Genomic DNA, 26163 nt, shown 5'->3' on the forward strand with positions numbered 1-26163 from the left:
AAAAGTATGTAAAAGCTTTATTGGAGTAGCTCGTCACATGACACAACAGCCTTTCAACTCAAAGTTGACATCATTGCTAAAGCACCACAACCAGGTTTCAGAGACCTAATGGGGAGACGACATTCAGCCAATAGATCTTTGGCAAATTATTTAGAGTTAAAGTCGATGCCACTTACTGCTTCAGCATGCGCACCAAGAGATCTTCATCTGCCATTTATTTTCCCATAGACATTTGGTAAAATGCTTATAAAAATAGTTTTACTGGGTCAAACCAACTGATTCAGCTTAGAATCAGGTGAGACCTGAGTCAGAGTGAAATGTTCTATGGTCTCTCCTGTTTCTAAATATAGGTGAATAGTTTAGTTTGCCTAAGTAAAACTCTTTTTATAAGCATTTTACCAAATGTCTATGGGAAAATAAATAGCGGATGAAAGCTCTTGGTGTGCATGCCTAACCCGGAAGTGGGCGTGACTTTGGCTCCCTATTATCTGATTGACCCAAGCCAGTTTCTGCACTAACTCAAACTGCCAGGGATAGTGCAACTTTATTTCATATCTGTTTTTTATCTGTTAATTACTGTTACCTGGCAGTCATTTCAGTGTTGCAGTATACAAAAAAAGAAAACAAACAGAACAAAAAAATACATACATATCATGTATACACAGTTAAGCTTGACATGATGATTACCGGTACTAATCAATATCTCTGAAGCAAACCCAATTGCCAAATGTTTCCAGTGCATTATAGTAAAAAAAATATCTAATAATAAATGTAATATACATGTGTATGATAATTATATGAAGCCGTGTTTTATAAGTGTGTTAAAATCAGAACAGAACATTTCGAGACACGGCCATGAATGAGATTTTGAGTCATGACTCTGATGAAATACAATTCTGAAAAGCAACAAAATATGACTAGTAAAGACCTCATAATAACATGAAAAGATTAGCATGTTTTTTTCAACAGCAACATTTAGGCTACTACATCATACAGACCTAATGGACCAAACAAAATGGTAACTCAAAGTTCAGATCAAGCAGGGTCACCATGACCCACAGTGTGAACGCACTGCATAGCTATTAGTTGACACAGTGTGCTTGTAAGCTCTGTTGCTGTATTTGTCTGGCTGATTGGTTTGTTCAAACACAGGGTTTGGCGCTCTGTTGTAATGATAGATTTCAAGCACTTTTCAAGGAAAAATGATTTCTAAATTACGCACCACAGAGATGTTGACATGCCAACCTTGCGTAAGTCCTCGAATCCCCCAAAAAATTCTAGTCATGCTTACACGTCGGAATAACACTTAACATCAAGTCAAAGCAATCTTGACAAGCAATGACCAGTGTGGGAGAGTGATACTGTAGATAGGAAGAAAGTGTATCAAGCTTGGCCCAGCAATATTGAGATGCTGGAGCGCGCAAGGCTCAAACTCAGAGATTCCGGGAGGCTAAATGCAAACACTTTTAAGGACCTCTTCATAAATCCAAGCACTTTCAAGTCCTCGATTTGATTTAGATTTTTTAAATTGAAGCACTTTTTAAGACCCGTGGCAACCCTCCAAACAACGCCCTCAATGAGAAAAAGATAAACTTTCAATAAACCTCAATGGTACTGTACTAGCGAGCGTGGGCAAACAAATAATAAATGAATATTAAAAGTAGGCTACAATTGCAGAGCCATCAACACAAGCCAATACAGCTTGTAGGTTTAGTTCTACAGACTCTTCGAGGCAGGGCTGCTCTGGAGGTTGAAATGATTTCAATGGATGAATTCAATCACAACGGGTGTAAGAAGAAGAAGTGTAAGAACCTCTGCGTAACCCTTTACGTGCCCTCCCATAGTTACTACTTTAATTTACAACAGCGCCGTGCAGGCATTTTCTCTGAAATGTTACTCGCTCTTCAGGTGGGAAATTAGCAGCACAGAATATAACTGAATCCCTGCTCCCGTTTACACATGACGCCATGCAGGAGCTGTTCTGGAACATTTCAGGGATATGCTGTACTGTATGTGTGAAAGGGGTTTAAATGATTACCATTTCAAAATCAGTAATTACAGTTACTAATGCCAGTAACACCCCCCGTGACCACGTTTTTGTGGTCTAAATCCTTGTTGAAGGGCGAGGGACTTTCAGGAGCTGGAGGTTTTTCCCTTAACTTTTGATTTGAATTGAAGGATCCATGCAAAGCAAAACACTTTCCACAGCTACAAAAACGCAACATCTAATATCTCAAAGCATCTAATATGATGGCAACACAGCAATGTCAGACACGGGGAAGAGCAACTAGTGTTGGGGGTAAACCAGGCGCGTAGCCACGGGTGTGCCAGGGTGTGCCAATGCCACCCAGACAGGCCGCTGGCACACCCAAAAAAAATGGGGTAAAAAAGGTTTTTTGTTTTGTCTGCAAAACACATCAACGCTGTCATGCACTGTGTCCAACTTATCCTATGTGCGAATAGAAATCACGCTCCGCTGACCTATGTGCCCCGGAGCATCATGGGAATAGTTAAGCTGTCGTCCACGTAAAGTAAACAAATGCACGCACAGCTGTAGCAGCAGCAGCAGCCCAAATCAAGAAGACATGAAACAAAGCTCGCTTTTAAGCTTTTCGGCAAAGGCAAGAAACGTCGCTTTGACGACGAGGAAGAAGATGACTCGTTGTCACCCTCCCCCTCAACAAGTGCGGATTGTAGTGCACCCTTCCCGCACCTGTATTGGTGGTGTACAGTGGAGAAGAGACAGACGATTATGAAGAAGAAGATGATGCAGCCGAAACAATGACGTTAACAGCGGGGAACGCAGCCAACAACACACTGGAGGTTTGTGCAGAGCCAGAGGACACTGAGAACGCTACAGATCTCTCTGCAGTAGACGAACCTTCATGCCAACCAAATTTGCGTCCCGACTAGAACACTCATTGGAAAAAGTAGGTGAGACTTTTTTGAGATACTAAACAAAGTGGTTTTACATGTTGCCAAAAAATACAATTTAATTGACTGCTTCTACCTGCTAATAATGAGTGTGAAAAGGAGCAAACAACACACAAATATTCCTCTAAATCTGGTTTGAAAAGACCCAAATTTTCAAATGGTCCGCCCCCTGGCATACCCTGGCTTTCTGTGGCACACCCAATGAGCCAAGTCTGGCTACGCTACTGGGGTAAACTCATAACACAAGTAACATATTACATGTAATATATTACTTTTAGCAGTAACTCAGTAATATAACTTATTACTTATAGGATTTCAGTACTATTATACCAGTTACTTTGTCAAGTAACTCAAGTTACAAATTGAGTTACATTGTATTAAATTACAGCAGCACATATTTAAAAAAAGATACAATAATTTTCTAATCAAACTGTGTTTTTATGCAAATAACCACTATAGATGACAATAACAAAGGAAAAGAATAAAATTTTGAATTTTGGATTGTTTACACTGACTTCAAGGCGCTTGAAATTATTTTTCAGGATGGTTCCGGGGCGGCGATGTCATTCTGCTGCTGCTGTTGTTTTGGCAAAAGTAATGCAAAAGTAGTGTAATAAGTAACGAGTTACTCTACACAGAAAGTAATATTGTAAAGTAACTTATTACTTTCAAATCAAAGTAACTAGTAATATGTAGTATATTACATTTTGAAAGTAACTTGCCCAACACTGCAGTCAGTTGCTACAGAGCAACTGACAAGGAGGCAATGACAGATACAGTTTGGCGCTCTCGCCTGCAGGACGTGGTCGTTTCACTTCTGAACAGTATGCCTAGCTGTGGTCAGGAATGTAATGAGGAATGTAACTAAGAACAGTTCCTGTAGAGTAATACTGCAAGTTAACCAATCTGATTAGTTACTTTTTAAACAAGTAATAATCAAAGAGTAATAAGTAACTTGCCAAACACTTGTGAGAAATAAAACAATAAGCCAGACAACATACTGTGTGTGTATGTGTGTGTGTGTGTGTGTGTGTGTGTGTGTGTGTGTGTGTGTCCTGCACACATAGCCATGCATGCAGGCACATGAGGCGTCATTCCTAGTCGATATGCTGCAACAGGCCCTCTACCAATAAACTGAAACATGTACAGTTTTACAGCATCTCTCATCAGAATAATTGACAACATAAAATATAACAACTTTCAAACCTTATGATTGGAAGACACACCTGAACAAGTTATCTTCCCAGTTGCTCAAGCATGTCCTATTTGGCACCGTGTCCACAGACAGCGTTTATTTCATGGCGGAGCAATTTGGATATCAAAAATATGTATGCCCAGAGTGCTTCCAACTTGCAGACACAGCGCACAGCGGACCTCAGTATCTAACGTTAGCTAGCTACAGTAGCTAGCAACAAGGTAAATAGCAAGCTAACATCAAAGGGAAGATCGTAAATGATTGGATTGTCGGACAACGCAAGAATCATCCTCTCCTCCGCCATGTTTTTTGATGTTTTTAGTCCCACCTCTTCCTCGATTTTGCTTGGTTTGTCAAAAAGAAGTGACATTTACGACGCCAGGCTCGGTGCTGGGAGGAGGAGCGCTCCCAGCGTGTCTTTACCATAGAAAATGAATTGCAGAAAGGCAGCTCAAAAAATGCTTCCTGTGGACACGGCCCCTTATACTGTTTTCCCAAAACACCTCATAATTCAGAGACTTTCTCAGTGGTCACCACTCGTCTCTCCTGCATCACGATCTTCTGGTGGCCAGGGACCGTGCTCCTTGTGGTGGTGGAGCCGTTCAAAGTCACAGAGTTGTTCTGAGGGCCAGTGGAGCTGCTGCTCTTGCTGTAGAGGACTCGCTGAGGGCCGGAAAGACCGCTGGTCTGGGACAGACCTCCCGGCCCCTGGACCAGCTGCCCTCTGCCTACTGTTGGCCCCTCGACCACAAGCACACTCTGAGATCCTGGAATCCCCCCTTGCTGCAGTGTGCCTCCCTGCACCAGCATCTGCCTGGAGCCCAACACACTCTGAGATCCTGGAATCCCCCCTTGCTGCAGAGTGCCTCCCTGCACCAGCATCTGCCTGGATCCCAGCACACTCTGAGATCCTGGAATAACCCCTTGCTGCAGTGTGCCTCCCTGCACCAGCATCTGCCTGGAGCCCAGCACACTCTGATATCCTGGAATCCCCCCTTGCTGCAGAGTGCCTCCCTGCACCAGCATCTGCCTGGAGGAGCCCACCGGGACCTGGCCCTCCACCACCATCATAGCCTGAGAGCCCGACAGGTTGCCGGCGTGGATCAGGTTGGCACCGCCCCCTTCCACCAGCACTCCCTGCCCTCCGACCCCACCCGTCTCCACAAACACCATGCCCTGCCCCTGGGCCGGTACAGTCTGGCCCTGTAGCACCATGTGTTGGGCAGCCCCGGTCTGATGGCCGCCGTTCACCATGATCATACCCTGCAGGTTGGTGGCCGGCGCCTCAGCCAGCAGCATCGTGTTCTGAATCTGCGGTTGCATGATGTAGTGCATAGGCTGGAGGACAGGGGTCGTAGTGTAGTAGACCGGCTGCTGCTGCAGGCAGAGTGTCTGGCCCTGGTTTGCCATCCCTTCCCTCACTGCGGTCATGTGCGTGCTCAAGCCTTCCGTCACGACGCGAGAGCGGTCAAATGACTCCTTGACCACAGTCCGCTCGGTGGCCTTGGGCTGGGGCGGAGGGAGCTGCTGTTGGGCAGACGTCGTATTAGATGATACGGAGGTGACAGTGTTGACGGTGGGCCTGGGTAGGGGCCTGGGAAGAGGGATGGTCACCGGTTTGACAGGTTGAACCTCAGGTCGGATCTCCTCCTTGCCACGGCACACCTCAGCCAGGGTCTTGAACTTTGGCCCCAGGTCATTGAGGAACTGGAGGTCGTTGTCAGACTCCAGGAGGCTGCAGCAACCGACGGAACCGGCGAGAGAACCCTGACCTTCGTAGTCGTACACCAACAGACTGTCCTTCACTGCCTGGTTGTCTGCTGCACAGCTTGCCTTCTGCAGAGGGAAAAACCAAAAGGAGACCATGCTCAGAGATGGGAAAAGTACTGACATTCTGTACTTGAGTAGAAGTACAGTTACTTGTGTAAAAAACTACTCCGGTAAAAGTAGAAGTACTGATTCAATTATTTTACTCAAGTAAAAGTAAAAAAGTACAGGCTCTGAAATGTACCCAACGAGTAAAAGTAAAAGTATTTTTACCGTATCTTTCTGAATGACTGAACCTCACATCATAGAATATAATTTGAGGATAAAAGATCCCCTACAAATGTTTTACACATCTTAAAACTCTACTTTAAATAGTGTGCTATGGTTTTTCCACACAAAAAAAACCCCATTAAAATCATATCTAGTCCTCCCTCATTAATATTTCCATGATATATGAATGTGCAAATAGTTAGACAAGTTTAACTGCTGGATACAAGGTGTCCCTTACAAAGTGCAGAATCACAATACTCGAGACTGATATGATACTGATACCTAATGGATAAGGAACTGAATGTCCACAGGTTGATCACATTCACAAATTCAAGGTTTATTATTAAGACAGAACTGTCTCTGGTGTTAGAACACCACCATATTCCATATTAGCTGAATGTTGACAGTGCACAAACTGAATGTAGGGAGCGGTTATTTAAAAAAGAACCCTTGGAAAAGCCAGATGATTGGCAACTCTGGAAGCAGCGAGATTAAAATCCTCCTCTCCTGGGAGAAGACTCGAGGTGGGAGGAGTGAAGAGGAGCAGGGCGCTTTTCCTGTTAAACTTTCCTCAGCTTTCAGCGCCCAGAGCGCTGCGCTAAAAAAAACACCACCAGCTTTTAAACGCGATGAAATGCTTCTTGAAAGAGATGCGCGCTAAGCGCGTACTTATAGAGAATGAATTGCAAAAAGAGGAGTGCTAATAAATGCTGGCTGTCTGCACGGCTCCTAATGTCTGCGTGTGTCTCCCCTCAGAGAAAATCCATGTTTCTCTTCTTTGTCCACGCCCCGGAGGAGTGCCAAGTCATACTATTGGCGGAGCTGGAATGAGCTTTTATCAGCAGCGCTGGGAAACTCGTCTATTACTTCTGCTCCGTTCTCCCGTTTCTACTCGTTTTTGAATTACATCCTCTTGCATTTAAACAAAAGTAACGAACCTGTTTTGAAAATGTACACAAGTAAAAGTACAGATACTTGTGTTAAAATGTAACGAGTAAAAGTAAAAAGTCGTCAGAAAATTAAATACTCAAGTAAAGTACAGATACTCGAAAAATCTACTTAAGTACAGTAACGAAGTATTTGTACTTCGTTACTTCCCATCTCTGACCATGCTAACGTTACATCTTCACTACTTGGTTATTTGCTGCACAGCTTGGGTTCTGCAGCAGAACAACCAAAGGAAACCATGCTAACGTTACAACTTCAAACTTGAACATGGAATGTAACTTGTTTGTTGATTAGGCACATTCTTTTTTTTTGTAGTCATACTCAGAACTGTGTTTAAAAGCAGCCATTGTTGTACTAGTATCCCTCAAGGCAATTTCTAGACATTTCAAATAAAAAAAATCCATACATGTACATTTCCCAGACAATATGTTTTCATCTATACAGTGATATGACCTGGGGCATATTTCCCAGACGATATATTTCAAAGATTGTATCTGTTATCATATCATCATATGATCATATTCTGATTGATGCAGATAAGACACATTGCCCCTGGTCATATCACTGTATAGATGAAGATTGTATTTCACAGCTACAAATGTGAGAATATGCGAGATGCAGGGTTCCTACATGCCATTTCTTCCTTCCTATGATCTTGATTGGATTGGATTTTGGTGGGTATTTGATATAATGCATGCTGACAGCAGCTGGGCAATACGAGCATACCTCTATCTGAACATTACTTTTCATACCAACAAATGTCTCAAAGTGTGTCTACATAAGAGCCATAATTATGTGTGTGTATCAGACTAAACCACAACTTTATGCTATCTTTTGGGAAGATAGCATAAGACACACGTTTAGGCGCACAGATAGCGCTTGTACCAAGATAGGGCCCAACATGCGTTGAGGGAAAGCCATGCCTAATGGTATAACAGTGATAGTATTCCTCACCTGAGTGTAGTACTGTTCCAAGTAGTAGTCTGGCAGGGCAATGCCGTGAAACATGCCTCCTTCCTCTCGGTTTTCAAACTCGGAGTAGAAGCCACTGCCCTGCCCCTGGCCCATCCCCATGGCCATCCCCTGGCCCATTGTCTGGCCCATCCCCTGGGTCATCTCCTGGCCCAGCATCCATGTTTCTTCCCTGTAGCCACCTTCATAGCCATCTTGGTAAAATGCCCCGTCCATGGAGGTGGAGGATTTCTGGAACTCCCCAGGCATGGAAGCCATTACTGGGGCGGCGTTCGACATTTTGACCATCCCAGCATCCACCTGTTCCACCATGTTTAGCATGGGCACCTCCTGTGGTAGGGAGGGCAGGAGTCAACGTATTAGAACGGAAAGTCAGCAGTGCTCTTACATACAAATAGCACAACACTACTTCAAAACTTTTGATCACATGAAAATGTAAATGTAAATGAATTTAAAATAATGGTGGTACCGTGTTCTCGCCCTGACCCTCAGTATGGTAGGCCATGAGGTGTGACTTGGTGTCAAAGGGCATCTCCGTGAAGCCCCCCGGGAGCCCCCCAGCCCCCCCACACCGGCAGAAGAGCAGCAGCAGAGGGATCACTGTGGACACAACAAAAAGGTGTGTTAACTCAGTGTTCCCCAAAGTGTGCTTCAGGGACCTCTAGTGGGCCTTGGCTGACAATGCCAGTGCCATATCATTCTGGTGAGATTGTTGCAGTTCTATAGAGACAGTCGGCATGTGTGGGAACGCCCACAAAATGTTATACGGCTGGCGCGCGAGTGGGGTAAAACCGCCGATATATCTCAATGGGCTGACTCACCAAAGGACGGTGCTGCGGCTCTAAACTACAGGTTTGGGGGTTCTTCTAGAGCAGAACACAAGACGTCTGCTCAGATGTGCGTTTACTGCGGTGGTTAAATCCCCGATCGTGTCTGACTGGGCTGGGCTAGCAGCTAAATTCTAACTTTGCTGAATGGATAGAACGGGGGATTTACCCCACCCTGACCCCGCCCCCAGCCAGGCTGAGCCAGCTAACCCAGCGTCTATGACGAGACGTCGCCTCAACCTTATAGAGAGCCAAAATGAACGTCACTTCCTGCTTCAGCATGTGTACCAAGGGATTTCAACTGCCATTTTATTTTCCATTGACTTTTCGTAAAATGCTTATAAAAATAGTTTTACTTGGTCAAACAAAGCGATTACTAAAAGAGTACTAGAAATATTTTATTTTCTACTTTGAACAGTTTAGTTAAATATATCTCCCAAAGAGAGAGAGAGATGTATGGGTGTTTCACTAGAAAAGGCAGGTGTTACACAACCATTGACTGTATATATTTGCACAACACAACACAAGTGCCCCATCTTGTGTTGTTATCATAGTATTACACTGTGTATGTGTGCATGTCTCCCAGGCTGCCCGGTTGAATATAAAACTTGAGTGTGCAAGCTAAGTGTCTCTGTATGTTTATTGATGTATTACACAAACAAAGGGGACAACTAGCCATAGTGACATCACGTTGGGAATGTTGGGAAGTTGCAGAAAGTAGCAAGAATTGGCTGCATTCAAAACCCTGTGCAGAGTCCAACTGACTGTATCTACTTCATTATAGCTCAGTGGTGTGATCCCTCCCCACCCCCCCTCCCCCAGAGAGAGAGAGAGAGAGAGAGAGAGAGAGAGAGAAATGATTGGTTTTATGGAGAATGGACTACTATACATACAGTACAATTGCCCCCCACCAAAGTGGGCTATGGATCAGTTCGTTAGTCACTGTAATGTTGACTTTGTGCCGCTAGGGGGCGGCATTTCATTTTTCATTTATTTGGATAGGGACAGAAAACCCCAAAACGTCTGATGTCATGCATCACAACATTTGTAGCCTAAGCTAATTTGCAACGCCCTAGATGTTTACAGTAAAATACAGTAAAATATACAATAAACAAGAATAAGGATATCATAAAATCATGAAATCGGTCAATCAAACAATTGGTCAATCATAAAACAACATAAACAACCATCATCAGTGATGTCAGAAGCGTTGTGACATCATCAGTGATGTCATAAGAGGTTGTGATGTCATCAGTGATATCATAAAATCAGTTGTGACATCATCAGTGATGTCATAAGAGCAAAATCAAGTCCCAAGGGCAGACACTGAAAGAAGTGGGAGTCTGGCTTCAGACCCCCGTCTTCAGCCATGGACAGCTGACAGCTTTTTTTTTCCCAGTGAGTCGGACAGACCAAACCCTAGTTTATATATATATATATATACACACACACACACTGATTTGTCAAAATCCTATGCTTTGATTAGTTGAATGTTGAAACGTACTGAACAGAGCTCTCTGTTGTTAAGAAACTCCTTCCTCCTTTTGTTTTTATTTGGAAAGATGTGCACACTGCACACTGTCTATTGCCTATTTGTCTTGAATATACTCAGTGGCCCTAGTCTTAACCTAAATTATTTCTGCAACCAACAAATCCTCTGGAAAGCAGCAAGTATTTGAGATTCTTCTGGACATGTTCTTGCAGGTGAATTGTCTCTGTTGCCATCAGGGCATTATTATGTTTTGCCTGCTTGCAGAACTAACTGCCAATCAAAATCGTTTGTTCCCTCAGCAATCCTGTTTGTGGGCATTTTGCCTTTATTAGATAGGACAGTAAGCACTGCAGACAGGAAAGGTGGGGAGATAGAGGGGATGACACACCGCAAAGGACCATGGGTGGGTTTCGAACCCGGTCGTGAATAATTAAGCCTTTGTGGTACGCGCTCTACCAGGTGAGCCACCAGGATGCCCATGCAAGCTGACTTTTAAATGCTTTGTAAGTTGTATGGGTGGGAATGCTTTTCTGTGCTTTTTACTCATTATTTTGCATTGTCTCTTTTATGGTGTTACTCCACATTCTAACTCCTTGGTATACTTGTTTGTATGTTTGATGATTCTGTCTTTCTGTATACCTGTACTGTATATAAGCTGCTTGAAACTAATTGCCCCTAGTGGGATTAATAAAGTTGTTTGAACTTGAACTTGAACCAAACTTGTCTGGGCGTGGTTTTGGAGGTGACTTGGACTCAACATAAGTTCCTAAAGCGAGGCTTCAGTCAAATCATACTCACGTAGTAGCATGAGCAGACCCAGGAAGATGAGTCCGATGGCTGCAGCTCCTAACTCGGCTCCTTTCCTCGCGCCTTTGGTAGCACCTTTGGCTCCGCACACCTTCCCATCCACACAGGTACACACCTCCACCTTGACCTTCTGCACGTCTGGACAGTACTCCCCCTGCTGGTCCTCCACTCTCAGAGCCACCTCATAGGAACCAGGCCACATGGACTCATGGGCCCTCAAGATGGCCGAGGTGTCTGTTGGCAACAGCACAATCACATGGTACTCAGGGTGGAAGTGGTTGAGTGTAGTGCTCTAATATGCAGTGCTCTTTGGTTATGTTTCCTGAGGTCATGGCTTCCTATAAAAGCTTGTGGTGGACCAGAGGAACAGGAGGCCTCCTGTCCTGGTCGTCATCCAGGGAGAGGAAGTGAAGAGGGTGGACTCATACAAGTATATTATATAATTAAATAATCCAAAATTTGGTGTCTGCCAACGTAAGTGACAGCACTTCCGCCATTTTTGAAGAATGACCAAAGATGGTTTTCTCAGATACACTGATACACACATAAGCAAAACATTATGATGTCACAGTGAAGTTGACCTTTGAACATTTGGATATAAAATGTCTTCATTTTAATTGATCCTATTAGACATTTGTGTGAAATGTTGATAATTAACGTATGAATTCTAGAGTTATGACCAAAAACGTCTTTTGTGAGGTCGAAGTGACCTTGATCTTTGACCACCAGAATCTAATCAGCTCAACCTTGAGTCCAAGTGGACATTTGTGCCACATTTGAAGGACATTCCCTCAAGGAATTCCCTCCTGAGATATTGCGTACACGAGAACGTACGGACAACCCGAAAACATAATGCCTCCAGCCACGGCTGTCGCCCGCCTAGGCATGAAATATGATAAAAGAAAGACAAAAATAAAGATCATTATTATCACTACTGGTGTTGTCCTCACCATTAAGGTGCTCCACAGCCCATTTGCCCTTGGTGCCCTCTGGGACGATGTAGAAGCTGAAGGGAGCTGCATTGGGGAAAGCGTCCTCGTCCTCAGCGCTCACCGTGACGGCGTCAGCGGTCATACACATGGTCTGGACCTCACTGGTCAGGGTGGGGCAGTGGTCATTGAAGTCTTCCACCTGGATGGCTATGGTGCCGGTGGCTGTTTGAGTCATGTCTGTAAAGAGAAATACAGAAAAGAGCACATCACAATCTACAGTACCAGGAAAACATGGGTGGTTTTGGTGTCTATGTTTTAACAGTTACTTGGTGTATTCCTTAAACTATGCTGCATCAAGGCATGAAAGTATAACTTCTTCAGGAACTGGCCAGAGTGGCAACTGGATTGTGGCCAACATTGTTTAAGAATAGAAAAGATTGATTCAAGACCAGATCTGATTACCTGCCAAAGTGTATGGTAGAATTTATAGACTTCTCGGTCAAAGCCAAAATGTACCAGCAGGTTGCTGGTCTGTGATCAAATCAAGCCCTGATACTGATGTTGTATCTAGTCTATTCAACTGTTTGTCTGATGAGGTATTCCTTTATCCTGATAATGTGACCTCACATCCTGTTTGGCTCTACTCTAGGCTACAGTACATCTCCGTCCGGACTTCAGGGCCAATCAGGGACGTCGTCATAGTTGATGATGTAACGCCAATCAGGGCTGGCAAAACAGTAATGGCGTCTCCCCGAAGCAATGAGCAGTGCTGGTAACGTTAACGTTAGTAGAATAAACACAGCCATAAGTGCAGTTATTGCAGCAATGGACTCGATACAATAACAAGAGTATGAGGAAAATACGTTTTCGCCATTCTTCCGAGTGGATTTGGATTAGAGTTGGTGACACTGATTGGCTGAAGGAGTTGTCTGTCAAGGCAAGTACTCCCGCCCACTGAAATCGAATGTGAGATCACGTTATCAGGATTCTTTTTCACCATGCTACATTCATTTGACTTTCCGATGCCATTGACTTGACCTTGAAGCGCGTTGTTCTAATACAAGCATTCTGACATGTCTCAGGTATGGAGCAGAGCACCTAGTGGAAGATCTTACCTTCTGTGATGCACAGCACTTTAGCAAAGTATGTCCCATTGACCAACATTGGAGACTCTCTGTCAGGCAGCTTGTTGAGTTTAATCTCCGCCGTCTTTGGGTCGATGGTCAGCCAGTTGCCAGGATCTGAGCCCTTGGCATACCTACAGCAGAAATACACTGTCAATTGTTTCACGTGTTGAAAAGGAAACCTACAGTGAGTGTTTTCTTCTGTAAAGGGATTTGGTGTGTATGTGCATGCACTGACTTGACATTCTCAGCTGGTTTCCCGGTATCTCCGTCCAGCGCCGGGTAGGTACCGATAACCTCGTTAATGTTGACAGTGGAGCCTCCCTCTTTGATGGGAATGGCTTTGACCTTGGGGTCGAAACGTGGCCCCTCAGGCACGTTCACCACGTTGATTTTGATTGGATAGGTTTTATAGGTGGTGGTGGTGGTGGTAGTTGTTGTTGTGGTTGAACTTCCTCCGCCTCCAGTTCCAGGTCCACTTCCTGTACCAGGGCCACTTCCTCCTCCTCCTCCTCCTCCTCCTCCTCCTCCTCCTCCTCCTCCCCCTGCTCCTCCCCCTGCTCCTCCTCCTGCACAATTATAATTACAATTGCAATTAGTTACGCTTTTATCTAAAGCAATGTACATACAGTATGATATTTAATACAACACAAGCAAGTTGTTAGCCTGGTCCACGTGATCAGTATGGTTTACCAGGCTACAACGTTCTAGTTAGGAGAGAACAACGAAAGTAAGTGTCATAAAGCGGCACCATGGCTTAGTAGTTAACACATTCACTGCCAGCCTTTTTTTTTTTTTTTACTGTAGGTAGGTTCTGCCAGAGGGTTTTTTTGAGGATTCTGGCTCATTTTACAAGAGCCGAGGATTATTTTCTGCTTGGAGTTTGTGAACACAAAGTTCACAAAAGTACTAATAGAATGTGTGCTTTCTCTGTCTAAAAGAGTTAGTTTGTAGAGTTAGTAGTTATGTAGATATTAGCCGTTGAGTACAGCATGGTTTCAGCGTCTGAGAGTGAAAGCTGAGATAATCGCAGTTTTGTGAAATTCAATCAAACAGGCAGAACAGTCACTTTAACCATTTATTTTTGGCATCAGTGAGAGATCAGACATCTAAACAATATAGTTCTGAACGCCCTCTCCTTCAAACTCCTCCCTCCGTGGGCGTGTCTGGTGGCTTTCAGCCTGCGTTTGTCACAAGCGAGTGTTCTGCTGCTGCTGCTGCTGCTGCGAGTTTGAGCAGCCTCCCTCCCTGGCAGCGAGTGTGGATAGGGCTCACTTGTTTCTTGGGTTTGAGAGCTTTGATGAAGCTTTGTGCGATTCTAGGCTTTATGCTGCGTGTTTCAAACTGTGTTTTCCACCCAGTCTATTTTTGGAATCCCCCACCGCCAGCTCCCAGCGCGATAATGCGCGAAAGTGAAAGCGTTTTCGCCAATCCATTTTACAGTAGAGAATGGTTTCCTCGCGCGTTACCCTACAGTTTTGGCTCTGCTTTTCCTAGTGTGGAGAGCACTGTCGCCACTTAGTGGGTCCGTGGAATGGGTTGTACACGTTCGCTGACTCCAATATTTTTATAGGAGACGGGGGGAGCGTTGATCCACGCCCGACCGTCAATTTTATTTTTTATTTTTTTAAGACGAGATATCTCGTCTTTGGCAGTCAACGGTTGGATTCTGTAAGACGAGATATCTCGTCATTGGCAGTGAACGTGTTAACACTGTTACCAGACAGCAAGGTTGTGGGTTCGAACCCCGGTCCATCCCAAGTGCTTTCTGTTTGGAGTTTGTATGTTCTCCCCGTGTTTGTGTGGGTTTCCCCCGGCTACTCCGGTTTCCTCCAATCATCAGAGAGATGTATGTTAGGGGTAATGGGTGTGGGGCTAGCAACCCCACCCCATAAAAAAAGATAGGTAGGGACTCTGAAGATCGACTGGAGTTTGGCAACTGGTTCCACCAGCGAGGAACCACAGAACAGCAGAGTCTGGGTAAAGACTTACCTGCTCCTCCACCTCCCCCTGGTCCTGCTCCTCCTCCTCCTCCTCCTGGTCCGACTCCTATTCCGACAGTTGTCCCAGTTCCAGGAGCGTTAGGGTCATGTGGGGGAGCTTTGTTCCTCACAGCCACACCTAGATCCAGATCCTTCACATCCTCATAATCCACAGACTGCGGAATGGAACACAAAAAGATTAGTACATTTAATAAATAGTTCTGTTATTGTTTTTCTGTCTATTTCTTTCACTTTTTGTGCATGGAGCATAATACAGAAGAGTGCCGCTGAGATGACCTATCTTTGTAGGCCAACCTGGTAGTTACAGGACCATCGCGTTCGGGTCTCTCGTCTAGAAATCCATGTTTTTTTCAAATAGGTTTTTGGTTAGATGCCTGAAAGGTCTGTGGTTAACAAAAGTTTATGATACTTTGAAGTTTTGTTCAGCAAGATGATCTTCACAAATTAACACCCCGTTTATGATTTTTAAAGCGTCAATGTGATCGCCGGAAAACCCTTCAAAGATCATAGAAGTGGTGTTCAATTGAGTGAAGATGATCTTGCTGAACAAACCGCCAAGTATCATAAGCTTTTGATCACCACAGACTTTATTTCAGGCATCCAACCAACAACCCATAAAAAACAACAACATTGACTTTGAGACCGGAGAGCCCATGCATCTTTTAGGACTCATTCCTGCTGCACTAAATTAATTGCATTTTAAGACATTATTTTACAAAATTTCATGGGAGCAAAGATGTATAATGTTTAGATTGAATTCTCAGGTTGCTAATCGAGCATACTAGGCTACCTTGTCGAGCATGAGGACGCCCTCGTTGGTCTTGGGGTCTGTGCTGATGCTGAAGTAGCCCGCCTCGTTGCCTTTGACAATCTCAAACACAGCCTGCCAGTTCTCTGTGTTCTTCACGTCCAGGTCGTCTGCTTTGAGCCTCATCACCTCCATGTTCTCCGTGTTCTCCTGAATGCTGCCCGCATACTGCAAGGAAAACACGTTATATATTATATATATAATCGAACTATACAAAACTGCTATGGGTCAATATACCTAATTGTGTGTGTGTGTGTGTGTGTGTGTGTGTGTGTGTGTGTGTGTGTGTGTGTGTGTGTGTGTGTGTGTGTGTGTGTGTGTATATACATATATTTAGAACACGGCTCTCTTGAATACTCGATTCTGATTGGTCAATCAACAAGATTCACCGGTCATTATTTCTCGACAACCGACCGCTGCTCTGCCACACCTGGATTAATCAGTTGATAAGAGCCTTTTGTCAGCAAGACACTACTAATTAGGCCAACCAGTTGCAGCTGTGGTGTCTTGTGTGCCAATTATGAATGAAACCGCTTTGTCGTTGAAAACGCTATTAAAAAATCTATTTGAATACCGGTAATTATTTTTGTCAGATTATTGAATGATTTAGTTGTAGGCCGTGTTCTAAGCGGGATAATGGATAGTGAGCCGGTGATTACTGGAAATAATGACCTTCAGGTGAATGATTAAGCCCTCCGCTGCGCGTCGGGCTCAATATCACCTGTCGGTCATTATTTCGCCAGTAATCACCGGCTCACTATCCATTATCCCTTACATATATATACAGTATATATATATATATATATATATAGAGAGAGAGAGATATATATATATATATATATATATATATATATATATATATACACACACACACACACGATACACACACGTACATATACATATATACACACACACACACACACACACACCTACACACACACGCACGCACGCACACACGCACGCACGCACGCACACGCACACACACACACACACACACACACACACACACACACACACACACACACACACACACACACACATATTCTATTAACACATTCACTGCCAGCCGTTTTTTTTTTACTGTAGGTAGGTTCTGCCAGAGGGTTTTTTTGAGGATTCTGGCTCATCTTTCAAGACCCGAGGATTCTTTTCTGCTAAGATTTTGTGAACACACAATATCTCAAAATAACTAATAGAATGTGTGCTTTCTCTGTCTAAAAGAGTTAGTTTGTAGAGTTAGTAGTTATGTAAGCATTAGCAGTTGAATACAGCATGGTTTCAGCGTCAGAAAAATTATTCTGAGATAAACGGCTTTTTGTGAAATTCGATAGAACAGTCACTTTAACCATTCATTTTTGGCATCAGTAAGACGTCAGACATCTAAACAATAGTTTTGAACAGTAATTTCCTCCATAACAGCAGGAAATACCCCTCTACTTCAAACTCCTCCCTCCGTGTGTGTTCTTCTTGGCTGCAGCGGGCATGTCACAAGCTCGTTGCTGCTGCTGCTGTAACCTCGCGTCACCAGGCTCACTGCTTCTGCTGCTGCTGCCTGTCTGCTGGCAGCCGCTGTGCAAGTCTGGATCGGCTCGCTCGTTTCTTGTGGTTTGTGTTGAGAGCTTTGATGAAGCTTTTGCGATTCTGGTCTTATTTATGCTGCGTGTTTCAAAGTGTGTTCCACCCGTAATCTATTATGCAAATTTGCAATCCCGCACCGCCAGCAATCAGCGCGAAAACTAAAGCGTTTTCGCCCAGCCATTTTCACGAGAATGGCTTCCTCACACTGCTTTTTGCTTGCCTTCCTCTAGTCTGGGAGAGCACTGTCGCCACTTAGTGGGTCGGTGGAATGGGTTGTACATGTTCGGTGGCTTCAATATTGATATAAGAGCTGTAAAAGGGTTAGATGCACATCCCACGGTCAAAAAAAAAAAATCATTTTTTTGACGTAAAAACACGTCATTGGCAGTCAACCGTTGGATTCTGTTTGACGTAAAAACACGTCATTGGCAGTGAACGTGTTAAATTCAATTAAAACTCACTCTTTTATATGCATGATTTATAATGTGTTATATCAAACTTAACTACCTCCTCTTTCTCCAGAGTGGGGAGGTTGTCGTTCACATCTCGGAGGGTAATGGTTACAGTGCCGGTTGCCACTCTTCCGGCCGGTTTGCCGTCCAGGTCCTGACCTCTCACCGTCACAATATATCTGTCACTTTTCTGAAAGACACAAAGGTTCAGGTCCTGACCTCTCACCGTCACAATATATCTGTCACTTTTCTGAAAGACACAAAGGCACTTTTCACCGTTTCCCCATCAGAGTGAAAAAGGCCTCTGAAACAGGCCTTAGTTTAGCCCAGGGGACAAAAAACCTCTACATACTACAGCTACTATGAGGAACACCACTAATAATAAACAGGGTATATGCAGGAATCCTGAACGTAAATTCAATACCTTTTAAGACCTTTTTTAAGACCTTTTCAATATATTTTAAGACCACAACGCCACTTTTGTCACATCAGCGACACACCTTTAACCTCTATTTTTGAGATTGCAAAACTAAACAGTCTTTAGTTTGCGATAACTGGACCACTGTAAGAATAAATTGAGTCACTAAGCCAGAGATAAAGTTTATTATTATTATTATTTTAATATCTTTTAAGACACCCTGATAAAACATAACCATGGATGCTTTTGTGGAATTCCATCAAATTGGAAAGTCAGGTCGAGGGCTACAGCATGTTTACATGCATGTAAGCTGGTTATTCGTCATACTGGCTGGATTGCTCAATTTTGAGATACTATTTATAGCTACTGTAGTTTCATGAATATGATCAAAAATGAAAAGAAGAAAATCCTATTCACATGCTTCAGAACATATTTTTGTACATGGAAACACAGCCACTAACCCGGCTGATAGCTACTTGTTTAATAAATGATATATATCGGAAATCATAGTCCATATACCTCTCTGTCCAGTGTGGACTTTTTGACCTTGATCCGTCCATCCCTGGTGATCTCGAACATGTCGTCTGCTGGGTTCTGCTCGATGATGGTATAGGCGATCTGAGCGTTCTCAGTAGCTGGGTCATCTAAATCACTCGCGCTGACTTTCATAACGAAGGTACCTGGAAAGACAAAAGGTGAGACAGTCATCAGCCTTGATACTGTCGAGCTTGTTTAGACTTTGAACTTGGCCAACATCTGTTGGTCAAATGCTTGCTGAGATTGCACACAGACAAGTGATATTTAGGCTTACTTTAAGATTTTATACTGAAGTTTGATACTTTGTTACTTCACACCACAGTTCTCATAGACATTTGCAGCATTCCGTCATGACCAGATATGACGCTCTTTGCAAGATTATTCGGGTGCATTTTTCCTCTTCATTAGAATTGTGTAGAATGGACAGAAACAAAGATGGCGGAAGAGCGAAAGAGGGAGATTACGTTATAGAAAGGTCCCAAGCCAGCTTTTAACCCAAGATGTTGTGGTTATATACTTCAGTACTATGCGACGTAGCTAATTAAGCTACCAGGATGTCTTGGGCACCTTACATTTTCAATATAAATTTAGCCTCCGGTGTTTTGCTTTCTGCATTAATGTGGCAGCAGACTACTGCTGTTTAAAGTTTGTTGATACAATATTTAGAAACTTTTCATTTTATTATTTTTGAAAGCATCTTCGCTTTACAGATTTTTTTTTTTTTTTTTTTACCTAAGACTACCTAAGACTTCTGCACGGTAGGCTACTGCAGCAGATTCAAAACCACAACGCTGTGTTTCATTTACAACCAAGTCATGTACCGGTAGGTTGTTTTTGACACTTTTCGGATAACAATACTGTTTACCATGGGAGTTTGCGGGAATCATACTGGAGAGCAAACACACCAACCTGAAGGGCTGAGCTCATCCACCTCTCCAGGCTCGATGGTACCAAACACTGGACTGTTGTCATTCTGATCGATCACCTTGATCCGTAAGTCGATGTCTTTCTCTGCAAAACTATTATCCCTGTACTTTGCAACCCCCGACAGCTGAAACAGCAGAAGATACAGCATCCATGTTGTTGTCAACATCATCGCTCAGTCATCATCACCATCATCATCACCATCATCATCATCATTATCACTTCTCCTTTCATTAACCAAAGTATGTTATTATTTCAGGTGGTTTTTGTTTTTGTTTTGTTTAGAAAATGTGATGACTTTGTAGTTTCTTAAACAGAATCAGAAATGTGCAAGCAATTGGTGCAGGTGTCAACATAAAAACTGATAAGAATGAAGAAAAGTGTAAGAGAAAAGTACATACAATCAAATACAAAAAGTAAAAGATAATGTGCAATGAATGATGTACAGATATGTGCGTTGAGCAATGTGCAATAGTATGTAGATTTACCTTATATCAGTGATATGACAGAATATATAGAGTACATTTTATATACACCAGAAGCCTGTGGCAGGACTGAATTGGCAGGGAATAGCTGCCAAATATTTCAGGAATGAAAACAGTGCAACATTCACCCCGACCAAGAGAAGAATCCCATGACAGCCAACAAGAACAACATAGAATAGAATAGAATAGAATAGAATAGAATAGAATAGAATAGAATGTGTGTCACACTCACATTGTACTGAGAGTAGACCTCGCGGTCTAGAATGCCAGTCACAGTAACCAGGCCAGTGTCAGGGTTGACCACAAACAGGTGGAAGGGATACTTGTCGGCACCGATGCCGCTCAGGGCATACTTCACATTCCCATTTCCGTTATCAAAATCTGAGCGGATCTGAAACACAGAGAGGGACACCTGATGATTTGAGCTGAAACACAGAGAGGGACACCTGATGATTTGAGCTGAAACACAGCTCAAATCCAACAGCACGCACAAATCGCTTGAGGGACAGTTTCTTCCCGCAGGCCACGAGACTCCTTAACATACACAAATAGTGTAGTAGCTGTACTGTACCGTACTGTAGCTGCTACCATTACGTATGTCTAATGTTTAATTGTATGTTTAATTAGGTATATGCTATTTGCACCTGTACAAACAGAACGTCAACTATGTTTAAGTATGTCTAAAGTATGCACATGCCATGTGCACCTATGTGCAGTGAATATGCCACTGTCTCTGACTTGTCTTATCACTCTACTGCCTTATTGCTTGTTGTGTCTCTTGTTGTTTTCCTGCACCCATATGCCCTGTTATTTTTGTACTATGTTGTAAACGGAGTCCACAGCACAAGAATTTCACACGTGATACTTGTACTACGGAGTGACAATAAAAAAAGAAATCTTGAGAGAGGGACACCTGATGACTTTAGCTGAAAAGCAGATCGCCAAAGTTTTAGTTCTGATAGAGAGATAGAAACAAGAGCATAGAATGGCTTGACTCAAATTAATAGAAATTTGAGTTAAAACAACCACAAAAATGCACCTAACTTCCAAACGATTCATGGGTCATGGGCCAATTTAGAACTGATTAACTGACCACGCCCACTGGCCAAAAGGGGGCGTGGCAATGTCCATGGCCAATCATAAAAAGGCACCTAACTAACTAACTAACTAACTAACAGATTCACGTAACACCACAAAACTTGGTTTGTGTTTTTTTTAGGTTGGCGGAGTGCGCTCTATTTATGTATTTATGTATGTGTTTATTTATTCATTCAGTAATTTATTTGTTTAACTTTTAAAGCGCCATTGACTTCCACAAGTAATAGTAAGACAACGTATGGTATACTATGATTTTCGAGTGAAAGATCAACGACTCACCCTGGCAATGGACGTCCTCTTGGTGTGGTCTATGTTTTCTTCCAGCGACACTGGAGGGATGATCCATTCTCTTCTACGTCTTACTAGCCCAGCCCAGGAATTAGCCTCCACCACAGCAGCAACAACCTGGAGCCATGATGATACAATCGATAGCATTACTTTACAATGAAACCATTCATTTGGTGGTTAATCTGGTACCAGTACCAGCTAATATGGTACCTGGTACTTGCCCAATGGAAACTAGGGATGGGCATTTCTAGCAAAAACACTATTCGAAATTCGCTGGCCAAATTCGAATTTAATTCGAAATTCGAAAATAAAAATAAAAATGTAAAAAAAATTAAAAATGTATTTTTTTTTTTTTTTTTTTTTTGTGAGTGAAATGTTGCATTGTCTCCCCTGATTCTAAGTCTACGGCTTTATTGATTAATATAAAAAGCTTCTGCTGTGGATTTTTAGCTCAAACAAGCATTGCACCACTGAAGTAAAGAACATGTTACATGACATTGACATTTTCGAAAATAAAAAACAGTTTTGACAATCATGAGTGGTTCATTAAATATTTAGTAGGCTCAGGTCTGAGTGCCAAAGGGGTGCCAAAGTCACCCCCTCTCCCTCTTCATGGGATTTCATCCGCCATTCATTTTTCCATAAACCTTGCTTAAAATGCTTATAAAAATTGTTTTACTTGCTCAAACCAAGCGATTTGACTATACTTAGAATCAGGGGAGACAATGCAACATTTCACTAAAAAAAAAAAAAAAAAAAAAAAAAAAATCTTTTTTTTTTTTTTTTTCGAATTTCGAATTTCAATAATAAAAGTCGACCTTGATAATAACAACGATTATTCGAAAATTCGAAATTCGATGCCCATCCCTAATGGAAACCCCAAAAAAGGCGAGTGGAGTCGAGTGAAGGTGAGCCGGCACCATAGACACAGAAACAATAGAGAAAGACATTTCAAGATAAACTCTTTAGGATTGTCAGGTTTGGCATGAATGTCAAGTCACACATGTGAAATCAATCTTTCCATTCAGTCATATTTTCATCTGGGTAACAACTGACAAGCTTAGCTGCCTCGTACGCCAACGGCAATAAATCGTCTATGGTCTTCTGGCTCCCTTCTTGACTGTGGTTTCACACGGAAAAGAGTGAAAAAAAGTGAAAACCACTTGAGTACAAAATGGCGGTAGGCAAAAAGTTAGGGACGCCTCGGGGGGGGGGGGGGGGGGGGGGGTTAGGTGACAAAGTCCTGATTTGTGGGGGCTTTCGGGTCTCACTGAAGAGGTGGATGGCAGGTGGGTAGAAGCTGTCCCTGTGACGGGGGTGCTGCCAGACATTGGTCTTCTGCCATGGGGAAGGACCTTGAAGAGTTTATGACCTGGATGGGTTGGGTCGGCCATGTTTCTCTGACACCGCCTTAGCATAGCATTCTGACAGTGTGTAGGTCCTGAATGGATGGCAGGCTGCACCCGACCACCTTTTCAGCGTGGCGGATGATGCGCTGCAGTCTGGAGATGTCCTTGCGGGCAGCAGCAGCAGACCAGACGGTGATCGAGGAGGTGAGGATGGACTCGACGCTGGAGGTGCAGAAGAGTGTATGGAAAGTGGCTCTTGTCTGCATTCAGAATTTCAGATCAATGCGTTCACATCTAGAATGCAGACAGCTGAGAAATGGACTTTGGGCTTTTCATGGAGCAAGAAAACGTCAGCAGGATCTGCTTTGTGAAGTCCTGCAGCGTGCTATACCGATGCAAATGGTAGGCTGCCCTTTCTCATCGTTCTTTGGACGAGGCGGGTAGTCCACCACCACCACCACCACCCCTCCGTGGCGACCTCCAGAAGGTCCGATGGGCCTTCTTCTGCATATTACGACGTGCAAGGTGCCCTTTCTCATTGGCAATAATGGCGCCGAGGGGGCGTGAAAAAACGGTGTATTTTGATGTACTGTCAGACCGAGCCATGCATTGTATAAGCACATAACTGCGTGTGACCCACCCTGCTGTAGCAGTCCTATAGATGTCTCTAAGCCAGCAGTGATCCAGGCAGCAGTGCATGGGCATGTCAGCAGAACACATACATGAGTCATCAGGTCCTGAGAAAGGAGTGGCCGCACATCTTTCACTGGAAAAACACTGTCTCACTCACCCTGAACTGCCAGGTAGCCTACAGTACATCACACACATGAGAACCTGAGCAATAGACCTACAGTAGCCTACAGTACATCACACACATGAGAAACTGAGCAATAGACCTACAGTAGCCTACAGTACATCACATACATGAGAACCTGAGCAATAGACCTACAGTAGCCTACAGTACATCACACACATGAGAACCTGAGCAATAGACCTACAGTAGCCTACAGTACATCACACACATGAGAAACTGAGCAATAGACCTACAGTAGCCTACAGTACATCACACACATGAGAACCTGAGCAATAGACCTACAGTAGCCTACAGTACATCACACACATGAGAACCTGAGCAATAGACCTACAGTAGCCTACAGTACATCACACACATGAGAACCTGAGCAATAGACCTACAGTAGCCTACAGTACATCACACACATGAGAACCTGAGCAATAGACCTACAGTAGCCTACAGTACATCACACACATGAGAACCTGAGCAATAGACCTACAGTAGCCTACAGTACATCACACACATGAGAACCTGAGCAATAGACCTACAGTAGCCTACAGTAGTCTACAGACATGAGAAACTGAGTGGGCACTGCAGTGGGCCTACAGTAGGGGTGGGGGGGGGGGAATCGATACACCATAGTATCGCGATATTTTGCCTGACGATATTTGGACGCCAAGTATCGATATTAAAAAACAAAAACAAAACAAAAACTTTTTTTTTTTTTTTTTTTTGCAGGCCATGCCATGCCATGCCACCGGGCATCTGCCCGAAGTGCCCGATGTTGCAGTCCACGCCTGCAGTGGCGTATTGAGTCCAGAGAAGCTTAATAATGTAGCCTATGTGTGGGGCAAAAACAAAACAAAACAAAAAAACACTGCATGTTTTACTTCCGGTGAGGTCAAGGAAAAGGTAGGAAAAGGAGTTAGACAATATATCGAAATATCGCAATATTCAATATATCGCAATACTAGAATATCGCAATACTATCGTATCGTGACTCAAGTATCATTTTAGTATCGTATCGTGGGCATCTGGTGATTCCCACCCCTAGCCTACAGTAGCCTATATAGTGCATCACATACATGAGAAACTGAGTGTGCACTGCAGTGGGCCTACAGTAGCCTACAGACATGAGAAACTCAGGGGCCCTGCAGTAGGCCTACAGTAGCCTACAATGTGTTTGATGTGTTGCCTGAGGTCAGCTCCCCAATGCAAAACCTCTTCCTCATCCTATTGTCTTTGTCACGTAGCCTGCACAGTTGCACAATTTCTACTGTGTGCAGTGATCTCTTCCCTTCACACTATGAAACCAAACCCCTTAATGTTATCCCTGAAATGGCCTTAATATATCATTATATATTAAAAGATTGTATCCACTAAAAAGAACAGCGTTAAAAGTTTGGTTTATAAATGATTGATCATGGGATTGGTTCACATGTTTTTTTTAATGTGTAAATGCTATGTCATTTCTAGATGGTCACAGGGTTATTGATGGATTATTAGCTATAGCTCTGCCTGGATTTTACATTCAGTGAGAAAGTAAGCAGTCAAACATTGTGTTTAATTAAAATGGATTTTACATTAAATGAGAAAGTAAGCAAGCGTTGTGTTTAAAATAGATTTGACATTAAATTAGAAAATAAGCAGTCAAACCCATTGTGTTTAAAATGGATTTGAATGGGTCCCGGTCTCCTACATTAATAATCAAGGCTAAATCATTTTTAAGGTTCCTAGAGAAAGGTTTCATTTAACAACATGACCCAGCTTAACTTGTGACAAGGAAGACAGCACAGGCCCTACCAGCGTTGCCATGGAGTTATTCTAGGTCAACATAAATACATAATTATCAAACATGAATACATAATTACCAGTGAAAATAACTTCATTTGGAGACTTAGATTAGGTTAAACCAGTATGACTCGTTTTTGTTTGTTTGTTTTGTTTTTTGTTTTTTTTATAGATAGCCTCAAACCTCCATAGGCTATGCAGCGAGCAAGCTAACCAACGCTACATGGAACAACTTGAAAGACAGAGCAGCTTGAGCCGTATCGACTCACCGTTAACAGCGCCAGCAGCACCACGGCCGAGTTCCTCCTCCGCGTCATCCCGGTGGATGAGTACTGTGTATGTCCCGGTGTCCCGGTGAGAGTGTCCCGCAC

General features: G+C 43.3%; 1 protein-coding gene across 1 annotated transcript; it reads right to left on the reverse strand.

Annotated features, from left to right (window-relative positions):
• Positions 1 to 26163, reverse strand: LOC310786577 (desmoglein-2.1-like). The gene is made up of 15 exons (XM_083647805.1): positions 26062 to 26163; positions 21851 to 21976; positions 20706 to 20864; positions 19974 to 20115; positions 19047 to 19207; positions 18165 to 18299; positions 16062 to 16247; positions 15273 to 15426; positions 13507 to 13813; positions 13260 to 13402; positions 12163 to 12381; positions 11204 to 11446; positions 8556 to 8686; positions 8069 to 8416; positions 1 to 5965 (listed from the first exon to the last, which is right to left on the reverse strand). The coding sequence occupies exons 1-15, from the start codon at positions 26107 to 26109 to the stop codon at positions 4634 to 4636; spliced, it is 3834 nt and encodes a 1277-aa protein (XP_083503931.1). The 5' UTR covers positions 26110 to 26163; the 3' UTR covers positions 1 to 4633.

This window comes from Poromitra crassiceps, assembly GCF_964638095.1.
Source record: "Poromitra crassiceps genome assembly, chromosome: 12".
In the NCBI taxonomy this organism is placed as follows: domain Eukaryota; kingdom Metazoa; phylum Chordata; class Actinopteri; order Beryciformes; family Melamphaidae; genus Poromitra; species Poromitra crassiceps.